This window comes from Condylura cristata, unplaced genomic scaffold (assembly GCF_000260355.1).
Source record: "Condylura cristata isolate star-nosed mole 26May11 unplaced genomic scaffold, ConCri1.0 scaffold00023, whole genome shotgun sequence".
In the NCBI taxonomy this organism is placed as follows: domain Eukaryota; kingdom Metazoa; phylum Chordata; class Mammalia; order Eulipotyphla; family Talpidae; genus Condylura; species Condylura cristata.
Window position 1 is genome coordinate 23154458 of NW_004567124.1, and position 21868 is coordinate 23176325.

Consider the following 21868-nt stretch of genomic DNA (forward strand, 5'->3'; position numbering starts at 1 on the left):
TGAAATGATGAGATACTAGTAGTGTAAAAGTTGCACTGGACCTGCACTACTTTCTTAGTCAACATAGCCTACACATTCTATCAATGGGGAAAGGAGTCCAGACACATGCTGGGAACAATTCCTCTTACTGTCTCTGTACAACATTAAGCATAATGAGAAAGGTAAAATAAAGACAGTGTTACTTTAGGAAAATATACCCCCTCCCCACCCCACCTGTTTAATTGGTAAGAGGTAGATGTTCCCCTACCATGAACATTAATATGAATGCTACAATTTTGGCTAAATCTACTCTGTTACTGCTATTTGAAAAGTCAAGGGTAGCAAAATGCTACACTGTCCACAAAAACAAAACAAAAAAAAAACAGTAAACCATTGGAGAACATTTCTATAACAAAAATCTCAGTTTCATATCATTTTTCAGGATATTACAAGTGACATTAAATGGTATGTGTGTACACCATGATGTAGGCCAGAGGTACCGGAGTGAGAGAATTCAACAGAACAGGGAATAGAAAAGGCAGATTGAAACACTGCTGAGGGGAGCAGTGGGCAAGACAGGAAGGTCTGCTGTACAATATGTGGGTTAGCTGCCTGGCCTGGGATGGAATTCAGCTCATTAGTGGTGATAGCACTGAGACTTAACTCCTACCCATTAGGGAGGCCTTAAACCTATACTCATGAAAGATGATGCTGATACAAAATGAAGAACTCACTGTTTCTACATATGTTACTTTAAAAACTTCTCAGTCACCCATTACATTGTTTAAGGATGACGATTATTTGATCTCATGGAAAATAAGCCTTGTCTGCCACCTCCTTACAAAAAGTTTAAGTACTAAAACGTTCAAAAATTGGTATTATCTCCATTCAAAGTGGCAAATTGGTAACTTCTAACTAAGCACAAACTTGTTCAATAACCTATGGTCATTCTATTCAAAACACATAATTTACATCAATTCTCTACATCTCTGTAGAGAATTTACTTGTTCAGAGCTTAGATAATCAGAAGTTGGACACAATAATCTCCAAATACTAAATCTAAACTACCTAATCAAATATAAATTACAAAGCAGGCCTTCCTGGGTGGTGCACCGGGTTGGAGCGCTGCATTGCAAAGCTAAGCCAAGCAGTGGCTACTTCTGTGTGAGTTCAACAGCAGTCCTGGAGGTGATACACAGACCTCTCCTATCTCATCTGCTGCTCCCCTCAACAGTGTACTTTGTCTATCTGCCTGTTCTGCTCCCCATTCTGTTTCTGGTGAATCCTATTGCCGCCCCTGCTCCTCTGGCTTATACCCCATTTCTATATGCATAAATTTTAAAAAACAAAGTAGCTTCTATCTCTAGTGACCATTTATAGAATGGGAAACTAAAAAGAAAAATTAAAAACTTGTTCATGATCACAGAAAACGTCAAACGACAATAATAATCCAGGCTTGGCTGATTCCACAGCTCAGGGTTCTAACTACTCCATGTATACCCTAATTTAGGAATTTTGGAGAAACACAACAGAAATAAATCAACAGTTCAACTCAGAAATAAAATGTACAAGTTCTGCTTTCTTCTCCCAAATCAACTTAAAGTAATATGTCATTTGTACAAAAGAAATAAATTCTGAATTGAGTGACCAGGCAAAAGACATTGAGAAACCCTAACAATTTGTAAATCTCCCAAATTAGTTCCACATGATCAAAATTATATTTATTAGGACTGCCACTATGTAGAACCAATGATCTCATCTCAGGCAAGCTGTCAGTCCAGCCTATTCCATTAAAATGTAATTTTCTGGCACTTTCCTGCTTAATCTCTTCTTCTCATTTACTAAGTTATTCCCAGTTTCCTTAAATGCCTTAATTGCTGCATCCAGCAAGCAGAGAAAAAGTGAATGGATAAATCTGAATGAAAAGCCCAAAGCAGAAAAATCACTACATTGGGGGGCTGTAACTACTACTATTTTGCAATGAGATCTGTAACACAGTCCATTTCCAAGTCTACACAAAATGTAAATGAAGTACCTAAGTTATCTTCACAAAAGTACCCCTCACTTTTTAACTCCAGTATGGGGAAACCTCTTACCATTCCTGAACCTCAGACTGCTCAACAAATGGGACATTCACTTCATCATAATCCAAGCAAAAGCAAATTTGAGTTCACAGTAATCATGTAGCTTAAATTTTTTCAACCCAAGCAAAAGAAGGATTTGTGGGGCTCTCATTATGTACTGAAAGGCACGAATTAGGAAAATAAAACATTCACTAAGCAAATCAAAACCATGAAAAACCACTTTCAATTTATACAAAACTTGATCTGCAAAAATATGAAAGATTTCGAGCAACTTTCTTAATAACAAGCCTTAACATTCTGGACTTGAGACTTCTGAAGTTACTTAAAATACAACCACACAAAGACAGAAATCATGTCATATGAAGACTTACAAGTCCCCAGAACTTTTGGGCAGCAGATATGGTAGATATAATTCAGGTCAACAAGGCGCAGGGAAACATTGGTCTACGCCCACCCCCAAATCTTCAATATTTCCTTAGGCATAGTTCATGTAGATGAATAATTCGCTCCACCAATGCTCCATTTTTCAGATCACAGAGTGGACTACCCAAGTTTCTAACCACTAACTGCTGGCTATTTCTGTACTCAGTTCATCCTAATGCCAAAAAGTGGGGGAGGGACGGCTAAAAGTTATTTCACTTTATGCTTGTTTGTCTGATTTAAAAAAGAAAAAAGACTGAAATTAAACTACAGTATTTTACGCATCTAACTGCTCTAATAAACCACAAATGTGCCTTCGAGGTCATAGCGGGGTTACTGGTATGGCCAGTGGGAAGACCTGCGCTCGAAAAGGCAGGTGGACTGCAAGGCTTCCATATGGGATAAGCCATGGCTCTCAAGCCCCAACTTCCCAGTCTCACCCCTGAGAGCCGCTCCAGACTAGGAAGTTTGCACGTGGGCCGGACGAGCCGCCGCTGTCACCTCCATTCGCCAGTTGGCTAGTGAGAGGTACAGGCCGGAATGTGGACCTCAAAGAAGGGCTGGCACCCGGGCCGCCGCCGCCATCGCCGAAGTAAGTGTGAAAGGCCATGCTAGGCGTCTCCGGCCCATACGGCTGGGGAGCGGGGAGAAGAGGGCACCGCCCGGCCCTACAAGCTCATGCCTGGACCCACCGCACGCAGGCCCGGGCGGCGCCCCCGGGCCGAGCCCGTCCGCCTGCCCGCGACGGCGCCAGCCAGCTCCCGCGCTGCGCGGAGCCCCGGCCCGCACCCACCTTCACGTCCTCGTCCTCGTCCTCGCCTTCCCAGCGGTCTCCGCCGGCGGTGCCGCCGCCCCCGACCTTCCGCACCGGGTCTTCCACCGAGAACGTGTCCGCGTCTAAAAAGAGACCGAACCGTGTCAGTGCTGGTCTCAGCTTGAGGCTAGCGTCCACCCGGGCCCTGCCCCCGGAACTTCTCCTCACCCCAGGAGTCGGAGTCCCCCGCCGCTGCCGCGGCCGCCGCCATCTCGAGCCGGGTGTGAGCGTGTGTGAGGCGCGAGCGAACGAGGAGTTAGCGCGGCGGAGGTGAGTCACTGGATTTGCTCTCGTTGGCCCGCGCAGGGCAAGCTGGGACCGTGGCTGACTTGTACGAGGGGCCCAGGCCCCGCCCCTTCTGGCGGAGCCGGCGACGCGCGCGCGATCGGGGGAGGGGGCGTGGAACTCGGCCAGCCCAGCCCCTGGACGGGCTGCCGCAGGAAGCTGAGTGTCCGGTATCCCACAACGCGGAACGGTCCTGAAGGCCAGTGGGGCGGTAGAGAGAAAGCGGCCCGGATTCCTCCACCTCCAGCCTGAGTCCGGAGGAGGACGTGTAAGTGCCGGGAAGTTAACTGGGAGGCCCCTCGCGTGGCGCTTGGCCTTCATCGGTACTCTCCGCCCCTCCCCGGCCGCCCTCAGTTCCGCCCCGGCGGGCGCGCCCGCCCTCTGGGCTCTTTAATCGCCACTAGTAGCCGCTGGTGGGTTCTAAGGCGACCCCAAACTCTCCACGCCACGCTCGGAAGGGGTCCCTGAACGCGTTGGGAGCGGGAGACCCGAGTGCCCGAGCGCGCGGCCACACACTGGGAGGAGGGCTGGGATCCTTTTAGAAACCGGCGTGCACTGGGCGCTGGGGGAAGGGCCGCAGTCCTGATAACCGGCCCGCCGGTGTGCCCAGAGTGGGTGCCTGCACGATCGTATGAGTGAGTCACGGAGGAATCGAAGAAAATCCCAGGTCTCGAAGATTTTCCTTTCCTGTGAGCCCCGTGAAGTCAATACATGATGAATCCTTTCGCAGAGCAATTTTTGGAACTCGATCTCCTCTGGGTAATTAAGTAGCCTGTCTTGGAGAACTGCACAATCGAGTAGCAAAGAGGCAGGTAAACAAATTTCTGCAGTGTATTTACTGCAACAAAAAAGGAGCATTATGATGTTAAATGTTAAAAGGTAACATTTACAGAGTGGGCAAACGGGGCGTGGGAGGATGCATCAAAGGCTTCCTGATGAAGAACTACGGAATTTGAGTTTGAAAAACCAGGAGAAATTTACCCAAATGCATCTTAGAACACTCACATGCCCTGACCTGACAGTGGTGCAGTGGGAGTTCGACTGAACAGGTAAATCAACATGGAGCAAAAATGTGCTCTGCCTTTTAGGCCACCGGGCCCCACTGCAGGGTTTTAAGGTAAAGGTCAACAGTAAGCTATTTTTTTACTTTTTGTTTTCTTAGTTTACTTTTCGAATATGTAGTACACATACTTGGCACAACATTCAGATTATACAAAGTTGTATACAGTGATCAGCCATTCTGTTCTTTCTAGTGGCAACCATCTTTCCCCATTTTATGTTATCTCAGGTGTCTACAAATACATGTTTTATAAAAATGGTCTTTCAAGAGATAGTGTAGTTACTTTTGTTCAGAAGTAAAACTTAAAGAGCTTGTTAAAAATGCAAGCTCTATCCTATATTTAATTGAATCAGAATCAGTGTACCTTTCACCAAAATCCTTTAATGTACATTGTACATTAAAGTGTGAGACATTTTAAAGGTCAAAATCAATGGACCTTAGTGACTGACGATTAATTTTATGTGTGAACTTAGCTGGAACACAGTACCCAGTTTTGGTCATACTGGTTGCTGGGAATATATTTGCTATATATAACATTTAAATCAGTAGATTTTGAATAAAGCAGATTACCCTCTTTAACGTGAGTGCATCTGATCTAGTCAGTTCCAGGCCTAAGAAAACATTCTAGGGAAAAAGAAATTCTGCCTCCACACTGCTTTAGTACTTTGCAGCATCAGCTCTTCCCTGAGTCTGCAGCCTGCCAGCCTGCTTTACAGATCTCTGACTGCCAACTCCCCTTCTTAGGGCCCAATTACTTAAAATAAGTATTTCTCTGGATCTACACATCCTACAGGTTCTGTTTCCCTGGATAACTCACTAATACAGTTACTGAATACAGAGGAGAAAGGGAAAGTAGAGACCTTTGGAGATTGAATGAATGATGACACCCATCTGCAGACCTTCAAATCAGCCTGGAAGCTGTCCTTACTTTCTCTCTCACCCCCTAAATTCAGCCCATCCCCAAAGTTCCTTATTTACTTCCACTGTTCAATTCATCTGATTACCCGGTCTCATGCTACCACCTTAATCCATGTATTGTTTGGACAATTGTATTACCTCCTAATTGGTTTTCATTCTTTCACCCTCTCCACTCCACAGTCCACTCACTCACTAAGCATCAGTTTGATTATTTAAAAATATAAATCAGCCTACACTCCTTCCTTCCTCTCAGTTGAAATCTCTTTAGTGACTTATTTTAAAATAAAATCCAACTCCTTATTATGGGCAAACAGGCCTCCCATAGTCTAATTCCTACTTCCTAGGATTCTCCCAATGCCATTTTCTTATGAAGTTCATTACTACTAAGTAAGTCTTTTCCTATTTTTGGGCTTTGTACCAAATTTGTACTTTCTGCCTACAGTGTTCTTTCCACACCTTTTGGCATGGTTGGCTTTTCTTTTTAGTTCATTTCAAAATTCAAATGTTACCTTTCTCTGTCTCTATCTCCTTCTACACGGGGATTCTTGCAGTTATTCTCATCACTTTTTTTGTATTATCCTTAAGTTACTCTTAGCACTTTATTACAGCATTTCTCACAATCTCTTAATAACCTTGTTTTACTTTGTACCTGTTTGGAGCAGAGACTTTTGTTTTCACTACTCTATTTCCAATGTATAGCATGTAGTAAATGCTCAATAAATGTTTTTGAAAATGAATGGTACTTCTGATCAAAGCAAGAAATAATGCCACATATCTGTGGGACATCCAAATAGAAACGTCTAGAATGTTTGGAACTAGAGAAGTCTGGGATACAGGTAAAGGGTTGGGAGTTATCTGATTATGGTGATGATGACATTCATGTTTAAGGAAGCAGCAGAACACATATATAAAGGATAGTGATTTTTAAAATCAAATCCATCAAATCCTTACAATTTACCTTTTTTTTTTTTTTTTTTTTTTTGCAAATCAGGTACTCTGGGTTCTAATTGCCCATATATTCTCCTGGGCATTTAAAAAGTGGGTAAAAAATTATGTTAGTACACAAGAGTATGTGTACTTCTCCCAAATCGCATTTGTTCCCTTACCAGAATTGATTTGGGAAGGGGATGTGAAGCAAATTAATGGATCTGCTAATAAAGTTTTAGCATCAGGGCCCCTCATTGCATGGGCCCCCTCCCACCTTCAGAAAACTCGCCCAGATTATATTGCATATGCTTCATACACTATAAAATCTAGGTTGGCCTCTAGGTCAGATATAGTACTAGTCTTCAAAGATGACCTCTCCATGAGAGTATCCATGTAGCACTTAGTCTCAAGTCTGAGCTAGCCCTGTGATTCATTTTTGACTGGTACAGTACCTGAACAATGTCATAAGTGACAAGGTTGGGTCATAACAAACCTTCAAGCTTCCACCTGCACCTTTTGGAATGCTTGCTATGATAGAAGTCACCAGCCATTTAGCAAGTCTTACTAGTCTAAGACCACCATGCTGTTCGAAGTAGTCATAGGGAGAGACTGTTTAGGGAGAAATAGGTAGCCCTGGCTGTTCCAGAAGATACCATATTTAGAAATGAGAAAGACATTTTGGTCATCCTGCCTAGTTGAGTCTTCAGATGATTCTGTATCTCACTACCATTTGAAGGAAAGCACGTTAACACCCCATGGGTCAGCCAACCCACAGATCTGAGAGAATATCTTAAGTCTGTTAAGTATTGAGCAGAATTCATGTTGTGATACTCTTTTTCCCAAGACTTTAGAAGTTGAAACTCAGACCTGTAAATTGGTGGAAGTTGGTTGCTGACAGCAGCACCTGGAGGGAAGACCAAACTCCTCTTGAATTAATTTCCTAAGCCTCCTTACTCTCTTCTGCCTTCTCTGAGGTCATTGTCCAGCTATTCCCTAAATTCCATGAAGTACCCCCAGTATCTTTCCAACAAACTCCTAGTAGTCTAATTACAGATAGGAAATCTCGAGAAGTTCTGCTATAACTGATTGATGTGATTAAACATAAAGAAAAAAAACCTGCTCGTTGGTCCGTTTTTTCCTCCCATAAGTAAGATTTCAAAAGAAAATATAGCTGGGTCCTTCCAGACACATTTATTTCTGCTAAGCTGGCATTTTAACGGTGACCTGAACTAGAAAAAAAGTGGGTGTCAGATCCAATCAACTATCTTAAGGTAATTGTGTGCACATTTTAGAGATGCATACATTGAGGCTCAGAGAACCTTGCTTTGTCTAGTAAGAGGGTGGAGTCTCAGGGACTTAATTTGTCTTCTGACTGCTTTGTGCTTTTTTCATGAACTTCCCAAATCAACTATTCACCTTAAATCTAATAGGCTTTTACAAAGTGACAGTCAAATATACCTATGTATTAAACTCCTCTGGGGCATCAGAGGGGCAAGTTATCAAGCCTCATCTCAAATAATGGTTGGGGGTGAGGAAAATGAAATGCTGAGTAGTAAGGAACTATACAAAAAATCTGATATACAGCAGTGACTATAGTTAATACTGTATCCTATACTTGAAACTTGCTAGTGAGATTTTAATTTCTTGTCATATTAATTAAAATGGTAATTATGTTGAGAAAGAAATGAGCCAAGGTAAACATTTTGCAGTTATGTATATTAAATCACACTGTACACCTTAAATATACAACCATGTTAATTATCCCTAGTAAACCTAGAGGGGAAACATCTAGTCATAGAAATGGGGTGGGACCAGAGTGCTATTTTACAGACTGGTTCAAGTTTTAACCCATTACATCAAGTTTAAATTCCTCAACTTAATTCACTAGAATCTGGTTCTTTCTTGCCATCTTCTACTTGTCAAAGCTAACCCCTTCTTTATTCAGGTTTTACCTCATTTCTGTACATAGTAGTTATGGAAATTAAAAAACATTATTCCTCCTAAAGTTACTAGAACGATGGCAATGAAGAGACCTAGGTCCTAGTTCCAGCTCTGACCTTGGGAAGACATGTATTTTGACACATTTCCTTATCTGTAAAACAAAGATACACACAAAATGGGGGATTTCCTCCGTTTAAAAACTTTAACTAGAATCTCATTTCTACCACAGTATTTTACAGCAAAATCACATTCCTAAGAACATTTTGTAGGCAAACTTGATTCTTAAGAAAGCTTTGTTTATATAAATATGACTATACAAGAATGACAAGGCCTGCCTTAGGAAATTTTCCCCAATTTTGTAGTGATAACTGAAGTCAGAGCGCTGTTTCTTTTTTTTTTTTTTTTGGCCTGTAACCTACTTTGTTATTTGCTGTTCTATCCCTAAAGACGACCAAAAGGAAACTAATGTGAAACTCTGCATTCGTATAAAAAAAAAAAAAGGCAGCCCTATGCAAGTTTTTTTCTAATGGCTGATAAAATATCATCGAAGAAAAGTGCTTCCATAAAAGTTTTATTTCTCCCCACAACAACCCTGTGAGGTAGGGTGATCAGGGCATTTGAAGATGATCAAACTAAATCTACATTACTTGTTCACGGCCATACTGCATAGCAAATATGTAGAAATCAAAATGAGATTTTTAAATGTCCATGAATTTATATTAACTCGTGGAAATAGGAAGAGAGAATATTAACTCCCCTCTACCTAACACTAAAAGGACACTGCCTTGAAAAATCCCATTTCAAAAGGTGAAAGTATTTCATTGCTTATTTCTACAAAGATTTATAAAATAAAAAAATAGTGACATATTTTACAGTTTATATAATGGTCTCATTCAGGGATATGTCCTTCAACTGTGTATATCGATCAACTATTCCAAGTGCTAGAAATGCAAACTCTTTTAAGTATGAAAGATAAAAATGAGCAGTAGCCTCCATCTTTATTATTCCTCGGTGTATCTTGAGTAAGTTGTGAAATCTGGTCCCAGTTTAAAAACAAACAAAAAAACTACCACAAATTGACATCTGGTGAACTTTTGTAGCCTACTCTCAAACCACTGTCACATTATTTAAAGCAGTGATTTCCCAAACCTGGGTATTAAGAATCACTTGGAGAGCTTTTTTTAAAAATACAGAATTCTGTCCCCACTCTAGACACAGTGAGGCAATTTTGCAGGGGCTACATCTCAGAGATCTGTATTTCAAAAGGCCTTTAAAGTAGTTCTAATGAAGAGTCAGGTTTGGAAATCACTGATGTATTTTAAAATACTATTATCAAAACCATAACGTAAGTATAAACTTACTCTTCTACCCCTATTTTAAAAGTTCTGAAAACACACCCCAGGAACTCTAGTCTCTGGGCAAGTAATTTCAAGATACAGAGAAACATTTTATAAAAATGTATCCTAGTGAGTGAGACTTGTATTCCAATAATAAATATTTAAATATAAGATACTGAATTTTGTGGTTCTTATTTAATTGAAATTTTAAAATGTATTTTATACAGAGGTTTCTGGCAGGCTTTCAACTCAGGGGAAGACATGAAAAGTAATGACATAATCAAGCACATTAGCACTGAAAAAATATACTCAAATATAGCTCATGAGAGGAGTAAGAAAGTGAATGAATGACAACCTAAGGCCTTTTGGCCCATACATTTTTGTTCCCAGTCCACACTTCCCCTATAAGGGGAAATAAAATAAACATTCTTTCCTAGTTGCTTGGCATAGTTATTCGGTGGGTAACTATTAACTAAGTTAATTTAGATACAAGATTAAGAGAGATAACAAATAAATACCTAGGAAGACAAAGAGAATTCAGGTCAGAAAACCTTAACTAGCTAATGATGTAGTATATCACACCATTTTTTTGTACAATTAGATGAAGGCTTCAGTGTCCTTTACATTTCAGCTTTATGTGATTGACACAAGACGTGGAAGAGATCTGGTCCTTACGAAGAATTCTGTGCTCGCTGGAAAGATTTGTAGGAATAATGAAATGTTTTCTTCATTGATGATAATAAGTCCCTCTGTATTTCAGGCAAGTTGACTGAACAAAACAATGAAAAACGAACTTCTTTAGAAGGCTGAATAAAAGTAATATATAGATGAAAGTCATTGGCCAAGATAACTTAAAAAATTAAAAAAAAATAAAAAAAAATTGTTTAACCCTAAAAAACAACAACAAAAAAAAAACACCCAGAAAAATAGAAAAGAGCAATGTACATATCCATTTTCACTAACAGTTACAAGAAAATAGCCATTTATAGAATTTACAATGCTTTCAACAAACCTCCCCCCTCCAAATTTTGGGAAACAAGATAAAGCCATCCGGTAAATAAATATACATAACTACCTACTATAAAACAATTTATGGTTTTGAATTAACTCTCTTTTAAGACCCAAGGAGAAATGTGATATAAATCTGATTAGGGCTACATATAACATGGAACTAAAAAAGACAAGTGATTAAAACATCCTAATACAAATATTTAAAAGAATGCTTTAAGTCAGACATTTATTACTGGAAATATCACAATTGTATCTTTCAGAAATGTAATGTGTATACAGGTCACTTTTGCTGTCTAATCAGGTATCCATCTCTCCTGCATTTACTACAGTAAGTTTTTAAGAGTTCATATATGCTGTATGAACTGAAGGGGCTGGACATACCTCAATTTATAATACATACATACATACGTCCACTTAAATGGAGGTGTTTAAGGTAACATCTGTCAACAGGTAAAGAAAAAGGGTAATGAGAAGATAAAACATACTAAGAAGGCAGCTGAGTAAGTTGTCTAAATTTTTAAAAATTTCAAGTTTAAAATGAATCAAAATAGTGAAGAAAAATATATTAAATTGGTCTCAAATTTCCTCAAGCCATATAAAATTTCCCTTAGGTAATTTTGTTACAGAATCCTATTATGCTTGATTTCATTTATCAGTCAACTTAAAGGAACTCTCCCAGCATGGGACTTGAAAACAGCTTTACCATTAAAAGACGATTAAAAGTTGGTGTTTATTATTAAAGTGCCTACAGGCACAAATGGTATAGGTGCTTACATTTCCCTTAAGTTATGGGAAAGCCCTTTGAGACTACACTTATTAGAAAAACTTTCAGCAATTACAACACATGCTGAAAGTTTAGATCTTGTATGTTTTGGGTTTTGCTGTTTAAGAAAAAGGGAGTGAAGATACATGTAACTAGGTTCACAATTTTGAGCAAGAGCATATGTAAAGGTAACATATGTACATTTTATTTCAAGAAAGACAGAAGACAAACAGCATAAAGATGCCCAGATGCCCTAAAGATAAATACATTTCAAAGATACTCATTAAAATGAATCTGTAGTATTTTTTCCTGCAAGCAAAATACCTTTCTTTAAATTAAAACAAAACCAGTATTCTGAATTGCAAATGCTTGTTTTTTTTTTTTGCAGAAAATCTGCCATGATTATTTTTTTTAATGAATAAGGATTTTCCACAAAACAGGCTTGCTCTACATGCTAGATTTTTAAACAGTTCAGTGACACAATATGCTAACTACATACACAACAGATAATATAGTAAGAAAACACTCAACCTGATGAAAAGTTAAAATCTTCATTAATACACTGAAAATTGACATAACTCATGCCTTTAAAATCAAAAATACAAAAATTAAATGTTTTCCTAAAAAGATTTCCTTATTTTAAGGATTCATTTGAAAATGAAGCTGCATGTAATTTGTACAATAAGTTGTACAAGTAAACAGGTAATATACATAAAAAATTAAGTGACATACTCCTCAATTATCAGTTGTCCACCTTTAATTTCCAATACTGTACTTTCTTAACAAGCATACAAAATATCAAACTTCTCTTTAGAAAAAGTGCCGTTCTTTTGACATCCTTTACACAAAAACAGTCTGAGCCTGTGGCATGTTAATGCAGTCGAGAGGCAAAGCATACTAACTTTTACAAATTCTACCTTCCATAAAAAGCCTCCCGAAAAGGAGATTACACGCCACTATAAAAATATCAACCTCTTGTGGTAGCTGCATTAGAGAACCAAGGCTTGAAGACTATTTTCATATAGCATAGAAAACCACTATGAGAGCGTATTAACTGCATTGGTGGCTTGGGAGTTAACTGTGCCACAGGATTATGCATAGCTACTGTAAGGTACCAAAACTGTTATACAGAGTTTTAAATTGATTGTAACCGAGAGCATAACAGAGGTACGACCAGCCCATGCAAAGTAACTAAAAATACTGAGTCACTGTGCTGAATACTTCATTCCTGGAGAAAACCAAAGGCAGCAGTAACCAAATCAAGCCCAACAGGTGGCCAAATCCATTCTCCTCAAAGATTGGTGAGCACAGTGAAGTCTGAGGTATACCTTTTATCCATTAAATCTGTGCCATTGCAAGATATTATCATTTGGAAACATGCCATCACAATGGTTTAAATCTTTTGAATATTAGTCATTCATATATTCGTATCTACCCAGTCTCTTGATTTTTGAAGATTTCACCTACAGTAGAATATTACAGAAACAAAATATAAATGCATGTCTTTCTAAATGAAACTTACATGGACTAAAAGTAGAGAATATTTTTAAACAAATATACAATATGCAGGCAGACAAAGCAGGAAAACGGCCATTCAAATGTATAATATAAAACTAAAAATTGACTATTTCCAGAAAACTAGGAAGCGCCTCAACTAAAAGGAATGCATAATGAAATTCTAATCTAGTACAGGTCAAAAATGTAAAAAAGGTTATAAACCTTAACAGGAAAAATAAAACAACTTTTACTGGCCATTCCTGTTGAAATGAGAATCTTAAAGTAACAGAAAAGTGGCTACAAACCCACTTAGAGCACCAAACAGAGAGAAAATAAAAGTCCATTTTCATCTCTGTTATTATCATAAAATCCTGTGTGACTACAGGTCAAACTGCTGGTGGCAGAAACAGAATTCTTTATAAACTGCAGATGTCCCGTACATAAAAAAATTTCACTGGAGTTGCACTAGTTCTAAAGACTCTTCTGTTTTAGCCTACCTACTGTATGTATTCAATCTGAAATAAAGTCTCTTTCTGTAACCCTTGATTATTATTGGGCACCAAAGATAAGAAAAGCAAGACGGGGTACAAAAATGCAAAATTTCAACAGTAATGGCAATGTTTTTGTCTTAGTCCAAAAAGGTCCTGCATTCTCTCCCCATTCAGTGATTTAACAAGTCTTTGTACTTAATCTGGGGGCAGCAAGTCATGCAAGCGAAATCTGTCTCTGATGTGAGGCCGAACATCTTCATTCTGCATGGAGAAAAGGACATTTTAAAAGTCACAATTTCATAGATATGCCCATTATTTCTTTGCAGAGAACACATAATACTACTTTACAACTATTACTATTTTGTTTGCCAAAATAAAGATACTACCACACTGAAGAATTAGAGTTTACACATTTTTAAAAAAGAATTGTCAGTAAAAGTTTAATCTTGTAACAACAAAAATGCAATATAAGGTCAAACCGAAAGACAGGTAAAACTATTAAGGTGCTAACTTCTACTTTATACATCTGTTTTAAAAGTAATCCATGGGATTTAGGTGGCAAAAAATAACCCCAGAACTTTTCAGTAACATAATCATTAAATATTCTAGACCTAACCTATGAAATCAGTGTTAACATACCTAGTGACCTGCAAGAGAGCTCAGTGAAATAAAAACAAACTATAAATTGTTATACAATGATAAAAAGTTCAGAATGCTTTAATTCTTCTCACCTTTTCCCTATGTCTTAAAGTCAGTATATCTAAAGTAAATAAGGCAACAAAACAAACCAGGAAAAGGTAAATAAGGTATACCTACCAGTTCTACAAGCTTCTCCAGAAATGGAATCAATTTTAAGAGTTCATTGTCATTTTTATCCATAAACCAGCTTTCTATAGGGATTCCATTTGATAGCTAAAATAAATAAATAAATCTTCTGTTTACATTTTGCCTACTTTGTAACAGATTTAAGTGAACATAAGTTCCTTTGAAACAGTATCATCAGAATTCACACTTGTCACATTCATTAGCAATTAATGGTGCAGTAGATATGTTAGGGAATAAGTTGAAGCCTGTTTGTTCAGTGTAATTTTGTATTAGTTTATGTAAAACTAAACAAGATGATCTACTAAAACCAGTTCTGCATTAACATAACTAAAAGCTTGGTTTTACCCATTCAAAAACAGTCACTTAGACAATGCAATTAAGCACTGTAATTAAAGAGAAGCATACATATTTACAAAGGCACCGCATCCCATTCATTGATTTATTCTCAGCATCTAGCAGGATAAACTATAACATAGTAGAAACATAAGCTGATTCAATGGTATTTCACTAGAGAGTATAAAGAAGAATGCAAAACCATTTATTATAACAAATAACCTATAGGACAAATACCTTTATTTCAACAGTTATGCTGAACACTGAGAATAACAAATGATTTTATCTAAGAACCAAGATGAAATTCTTAAAACACACACTTCAAAATTGAAGCAAATAACACAGTGGCTTAGATTTGAACATTTCAATATCATATGCAGTTTTCCCTTCTTTTTTTACTTTTTATTATAAATATAGAAGGTTGAAAAAAATATATATATAGAAGGTGGGCCAAGTCTTTCCATCTATACCCAACCCACTTTCCACCAAAGCTACGTTGCAATCATTGTGAGTCATGTTTTTCATATGAACATATCTATAAAAAAGGCAAAATAGATCTTGCAAGGATAAGTCATCTCTAGTTTGAGAAAGGGTTCAAGTTAAGAAAGAAACAAATATAGTGACAGAATACTCCAGAAAATATTTCAGAATGTCATATTAAACCAGGAGAACTGAATGAAGCTATCTGAATTCTAAAATATGTTTATAGTTAAATTAGTGACTTAACAACTGTTAAGGAAAAGCAATTAAATTATGTATAGTCCCTTTTGCCCAGACTGCAACTCAATTCAACCAGTGGAAATTCTATCCTCTCATATTGTTTGGAAGTACTTGTCCTCAATTGTGTAGTTTTTTTCTTTAAGATTTATTTATTCATACAGAACTGAGGTACAGGCCAGAGATGTGGAAGGTGAGAGGATTCACCAGGGACAGAGCGGGGAGCAGCACAGGCAGATCAACGAAGCACACTGCTGAGGGGAGCAGCGGGCAGTGGTCAAGAGAGGTCCCCCACGCTATGTGGATCTCCCCAGGGGTAGGTGGGGATCAAACTCATGCGGAAGCGGCTTAAGCATCTTAGTGTAGTGCTCTAACCAGCTACACCACCAGGGAGGGCCCTCCCCAGTAGTTTTTTAAGCAACACTCTTCCTACCTGATATGCAAAGGCTTGTGGTGAGTTGTCAATTATTATAGTTTTTGAAAGATCTCTTCCAAGGATATTTAAGTCCTTTATATAGTTTCCTTGTACACAAACACAATGTTCACGGAAAAGCCGGTGCCTAAACGTAAAAGTTACAGCAAATTAACTTTAAAAATCTCTAAAAGCATAACATATATAGAAACATGTACACAAAAACACATGATAGACCATACAGGTTAAGCCTAGTTATCTTTTATGAAGGAAATTAAGATACAAATGTGAGCGTAAGCTTTGGGCTTCGGTTCTATAAAAATTCGTAGCAGTTATTGAAACCTTATAACCAAATATTACCATGCCTTAAAGAACTTTGGTTATCCCAAAATATATTAAATTATAAAAAGGGATTAAAAACTCTATAAATTGTTTTTATAATTTATTTACCCAGGAAAGCTCAGTTCAGATGCAGCATCTGGTTGTCAGCGAGGTCCTGCTTTTTAACCAATTTTCCAGATGGTTGACTGAGGCACAAGAAGATCAAGTGACTTGCCCAAGGTCACACAGTAATTCAGAAGTTAGCCCCGCATTGGAACCCAGGATCCTCCTGGCTCCCAGTCCTTTGCTCTAACCAGAAGACCACACAGCCTCCCTATCCCTGTACATGCCAGAATAGAAAATATAAGAAGGAATGTCTCTGTGTTGGCAATTTTAAAATGTTCTTAGTTTCCCTTATAGTGTTTCAGAAAAGGTGTGAAGGCCAAAACATTCCATCATTTTAACTTTTCCTAAGCACCCATCTTTCTTTGAATTTACTGTGAGTGTATGATCATTTGAAAAAACAAGAACTGAATGAACTGATGAAGTCAGATTCCAGTTTTACAAATGTAAACTGGTTTCACCAATGACAAATACTAAATTGAAAAATCTGTTTCATTTTGAAAAGCTTTATATTAAAGGCTTGATATATTATAACAATTATATAATCTCCATTTAGTTCACGAAATATTAGTCTCTGATTATTAATAATTGATATAGACATACTGAGTTTCCCCCCCAAACTTTTAAATGCTCCATTTACATACACTAGTAATTTGGTAGTCTGGCTTCCCTGTGTCTTAATTACATTAAACAATTTTTCAGGAATAGGGCCTACTCACAACTATTTTTGATTATGCAATTTCAAGAAAGGGCATATCAATATAACTTGTTATAGCTCTGACAACACCACCAACAGAAAACATCAGAACTCAATGTTAAAATATCAATGGAAGAGGAAGTTTTTCAAGCATACAAAATGTAGTATAAACCGCTCTTTCCCCTTATTATAAAGAATACTTAAATAGTTTACATTATTAGATGATCATCTATACCTGAAAGGTTTAAAGATAGCCCTACTTTGAAAAAATATAGAAAAAGTCCTGATTGTGTCTAAATAAGATTCCACATTTTATTTATAAAAAGTTATGAGGAAATTGGAGAGGCAGGTACAACATATACATACAAATCACAGTTGATGCCTTCCCCCCAATACAACAAAGATACCCCAGACAGGATAAAACTGAATACAGGTCGATATTAATAGTTACTTTAAGTTATACTAAAATTCCCTTCACAGTTATCTAGTAGCCTGACATTGAATAGCATGTATTTGTAATTTTAGAGAAAAACCAATTTTTTCCTATCTTCAAATCTGTATTCTAATAGATTATACTGTTCAACATTTTGTTATTCTGTTTTCAAAATGTTAGATAAAACAAATTTAAAATTCTGTGTACTTCATAAACTAATTTTTAAAAGTGTTCATTTTAAACACATTAAATAATCGCATGCCTATGATTTGTGTCTCAGTGAAATGAAAGTTCCAAAAAGGAAGGATGTGTTGCTCACTGTTCTCGGATATATTACTGGTGCAGAACAGAAAATATAAATATATGATGTCATGAAAACAAAACCATTTGTATACTTTTGTTGACATCAGGAAAAGTGAGTATGAACTACAATTTGGTTTTTTAAAAAATATGTATCATAGTTCTCTTTAGAAGGGAAACAATTTCCTAAATGTGAACATTAGGAGAAAACTTTCAGCATATCTGAAAGCAGTCAATAATAAAGATATTATCAACAGCAGGAATTCAACTTAGGATTTTCCTCTAAAATATGGGGGGAAAGAATTCAAGAAAATGAATATCCAGCCATATGAGTTTTTATGAGCCTTCTGCGGCATCTCTCAATTCTTGGTCAAAAATCCAAGACCAACTCTCTAAATCTTATAGAGGATGCAGCATGACTGTTGTACTGTATCTCACTTCAGTTAAAAAAATAATGGAACCAATTTTCAAATTACCCAAGGCACTCCCACCTAACCAGGACACTGCATATCTTCTGGCTGAGGACACATACCAGGAACTGAGTCTAGAAAAGGATAATCTTAGTTGCTAAATCAATTTTAATCTCCAATCTGATTCTTGCGAAAAGCAAAGGGGTTTAATTTGACCCTTTCTGTTAAAAATAACTTATTTCTCTATGCCATTAAAAGCAGATATAACATGCACTGTCTCAGAAACAGAAATGAAAATATCATGCACACAATGAAAAATTCCAAACACTCACAAATCTCCCCCAATCCCAAAAGAAATAAGGATACAGATGTCACAGTGAATAAAATACATTTGACTTTTGTATCCTTTAAAGAACGTCTGTCTGAAGTTACATAAATAGGAACGAGTTTGAGGGTTTAAAAATTAACTTATATTCACCACTCAACACAACAAATTTCTATATATGAAGCCAAGTGAAAATGGCCATAAAAATTAAATAGAATCATAGTAATTTCATAGAGCAGTGTGACAGACATTTCCACTATTTCTTAATTAAATTTACCTGACCAGTTGCTTTTTAGGGTCTAGTATGTTCAGTAACTTGTCTGCATACACCTTCTTAGAAGCAGTAAAAAGAATGATCTACAAATTCAGGGGAAAAGAAGTAATCATTATACATGAACTAAATATGGATAAAATAAAAACACGTATGTGATTAGCTTAAGCATGTTTACCTCATACATCTGAGACATTCGTTCCAGGAATTCCCTGAAGAATGGTCTTAATCTCACATAAACCTGAATAAATACAATAAGATAGGCTTTAGAAAAATAAGATATAAAATAGAAATGACTTACTTATAGGGTGTTGTAGCCTAACATTGGATATATTATAATTAAAAAGTTCATATTTAATAGAGAAGTTTACTAAGTATCACTCAACCAAATTTATTTTGCATACAAAAAAATCACATGAAACAATCTCTTGTTAAAATAACCACTTGTGATTCATTTCACTTTTTAAATAATAGCAATAGTACTTCATTAGAACAGAATTTTAACAAACACTTAAGCTAAAATGGAAGGTTTCCTTCAAAGATTTTGATTCACCAATCAGCTCCATCTTCCAGCCAGGTAGCATCCATCCAATTCTTAGGCAGGTTGTATATCTACCTATAGCTGACCTGTCTCAATGACCTTCCTCAAAAAGCTACTCAAATTCTTCTCAACAATCACCTGCTAAGAATACCTTTACTTTGTGCTCTATTAAGGTAAATGTTCAAGGGAGAGATGTTTGGAATGGTAGGTTTATGTAACTGCAAGTTTTCAGCAATCAATTTTATTCTACATTTACTGATACAGGTGTGTATTCTAAATTTGCATTACCTGGGGTTGAAAATGTTAAGTCAAACACATTACTTATCAAAAACAACTGATCCAGAAAAGTACCAAAAGAACTGCTTTAATATACACCATTTTCTTATTTCTGTGTCTTTCTTACCTATTTTTATGTTACTCTTCTAACAGTAGTATAATTGAGTATTAAAAAATAGAAACAGCCATGAGCAAGCACTAAATTTAGTTTATAAAGGATTTTTTGACTGCTTTAAATTTTATTCATTCTGGGACAAAATTTTGTTTAAAAAGAACATTTTACACTATAGTTAAAGGTGATTACTAATCTTGGATACCATGAACCATAAATATTTACAGAACACTTACATACCAGATTCAATGGATTCAGATTAAAAGAAAAAATTGTGGAGCCAACAAATTCAAATGTAGGCTTCATGGAATTTTAATTCTGTCATTAATACATATCCACACAAAAATACTCTCACAATAAAAATCCAGTTCTGGGAATGTTAGAGCAATTAGGGTAATCAAGCAAAGGATTCCAGGAGTCCCCACTATGATTTTACCAATCTGTAATTTTCAAAAAGGGCATTAAGACAATGCAAAACATAGTGAATAACTCATAAAAGTTTGTTGAGTAAATGAAAACTACCTGAAGTTAAAGCAAATATGTATAGACAGAAAGAATTAAGTCCACAACTACTGAATGTCCTTAAGAAATAAGCACTTGTAGAAGATACATTTTTGAACAATTTATCTTAACTTCTGAACTAGAATCATATTTACTTGATTTTACTCCAATTACTCAGACATTTACCTTAATTTCTTGACTGACTAATCAAAACCAAAGCAAGTAACATACTCTTCCCACTAGCAAATAAAAATAACCAAATCCTTAGCATCCAATCACTATCATTTGGATAAGGCACAAAAGATCTGAGTTGCTTTTCTAATTAATGTTAACATTTCATCCTGAGATACGGTACCATGTGCGGCCCTCGTTTAAAAACAACACATACCTTATTAGTTTGATAACCTCAGAAACTGATACATTTCATATATATTACTGGTAAATAATTTTTTATTAACTGTACGTTTTCCAAATAGATTTGTGATTAAGAAAATAACCATCGGTTCTGTAAATCCATTTTCTCAATTACTTCATCTTCAGGGTGATGATAAACAATGAGCTATCAAAGTCTTTTTCTTATTGCTTAGAGTATTTTTCACCTGTCATGCATATATTAAACCAAAATGCTTCATTTTTGCATAGTTATGTATAAATGTCTTCAATATTCCTATTGGATCAATACTTGACCCAAAATGTAAAATAAAATATGCAAGGCCTCTGTAATTTAGCATGTTTCATCTAAACACTAATGTACTCTTTTCAAAAATATTATCCAAACATAGTAAGTGAACATTGTACAAAATTAACATATACCAAATACACTGTCTTTCAGGTTAGATCAGAAGCATGTTTCTTTCCAAGAGAATAGAGTAACTTTACCATAAAAATTCCAATCCTGAGAATCACCATTTGAAAAAGATGGTGTTTCAGGATTAAAAAACAGGCAGAAAGTAAGGTGGATCAGTGAAAAATAATAATGTAGAAAAGGTACAATGTACCAATGAGCAAAGGGTGGGATTGGAGCCACATGGGGTTCTGCCATATGATACAAAGACAAAATCTCAGAGGTAGATATACTAACAGCAGCCAGGTCAAAGCCATCTGGATGGCAATATTAAAGTAGTAAAACACTAAAGTCATGAATCAGTTAACTATGTCCAGTTAAGTACAGTAAGACTATCTGTATTAGGTCACAAAAGTAAATAAACAGATGCACACACAGCCATGCCTCCAAATGCTTCAAAATTCAGTTCACACATACTCTGTTAATTCCATTTTTCTTCACATAACTACTAACAATTTCTGCCGTGAGCTACCAATACATATCCTTGTTTTTCATTATTTCTCTATTTATATACACCAACCATCCTTCAAACTTGCAACTCCTCAAAACCATATAGTCTCAGGCTTCCCTGGTGGCACAGGGGTTAAAGTCTCAGCACTTTCAAGCTACCACCAGCCACTGCAGCATGAGTTCGATCCCCAGCCAGGGAGCTGACCCACATGGCACAGACCTCTCCTGTCTCACTAGCTGCTTCCTTCAGCAGTGTGTATTGTCAGTCTGCCTGTTCTGCTCCCCACTCTGTCTCTGGTGAATCCTCTCACCGCCCCTGCACCTCTGGCCTGTACCCCAGAGCTCTGTATGAATAAATAAATCTTTAAAAAAAAACAATTCTCAACTTTGAAGTCTCAAAATCTTAGATCAACAATCTTGGATACCATGAACCATAAATATTTACAGAAC

General features: G+C 36.9%; 2 protein-coding genes across 2 annotated transcripts in view; both read right to left on the minus strand.

The window, feature by feature from the left end:
- Positions 1-3622, minus strand: part of EIF3J (eukaryotic translation initiation factor 3, subunit J) — a 20596-nt gene extending 16974 nt beyond the window's left edge. The window contains exons 1-2 of the mRNA XM_004687847.2: positions 3466-3622; positions 3277-3380 (exon numbers count right to left, since the gene is read on the minus strand). Coding sequence (XP_004687904.1) covers positions 3277-3380; positions 3466-3508 — 147 coding nt within the window. The 5' untranslated portion in view covers positions 3509-3622. The remainder of the gene's footprint in view (positions 1-3276; positions 3381-3465) is intronic.
- Positions 3623-10667: 7045 nt separating this feature from the next.
- Positions 10668-21868, minus strand: part of CTDSPL2 (CTD (carboxy-terminal domain, RNA polymerase II, polypeptide A) small phosphatase like 2) — a 66603-nt gene continuing 55402 nt past the window's right edge. The window contains exons 8-12 of the mRNA XM_012728537.1: positions 18873-18935; positions 18701-18780; positions 15836-15962; positions 14344-14439; positions 10668-13788 (exon numbers count right to left, since the gene is read on the minus strand). Coding sequence (XP_012583991.1) covers positions 13723-13788; positions 14344-14439; positions 15836-15962; positions 18701-18780; positions 18873-18935 — 432 coding nt within the window. The 3' untranslated portion in view covers positions 10668-13722. The remainder of the gene's footprint in view (positions 13789-14343; positions 14440-15835; positions 15963-18700; positions 18781-18872; positions 18936-21868) is intronic.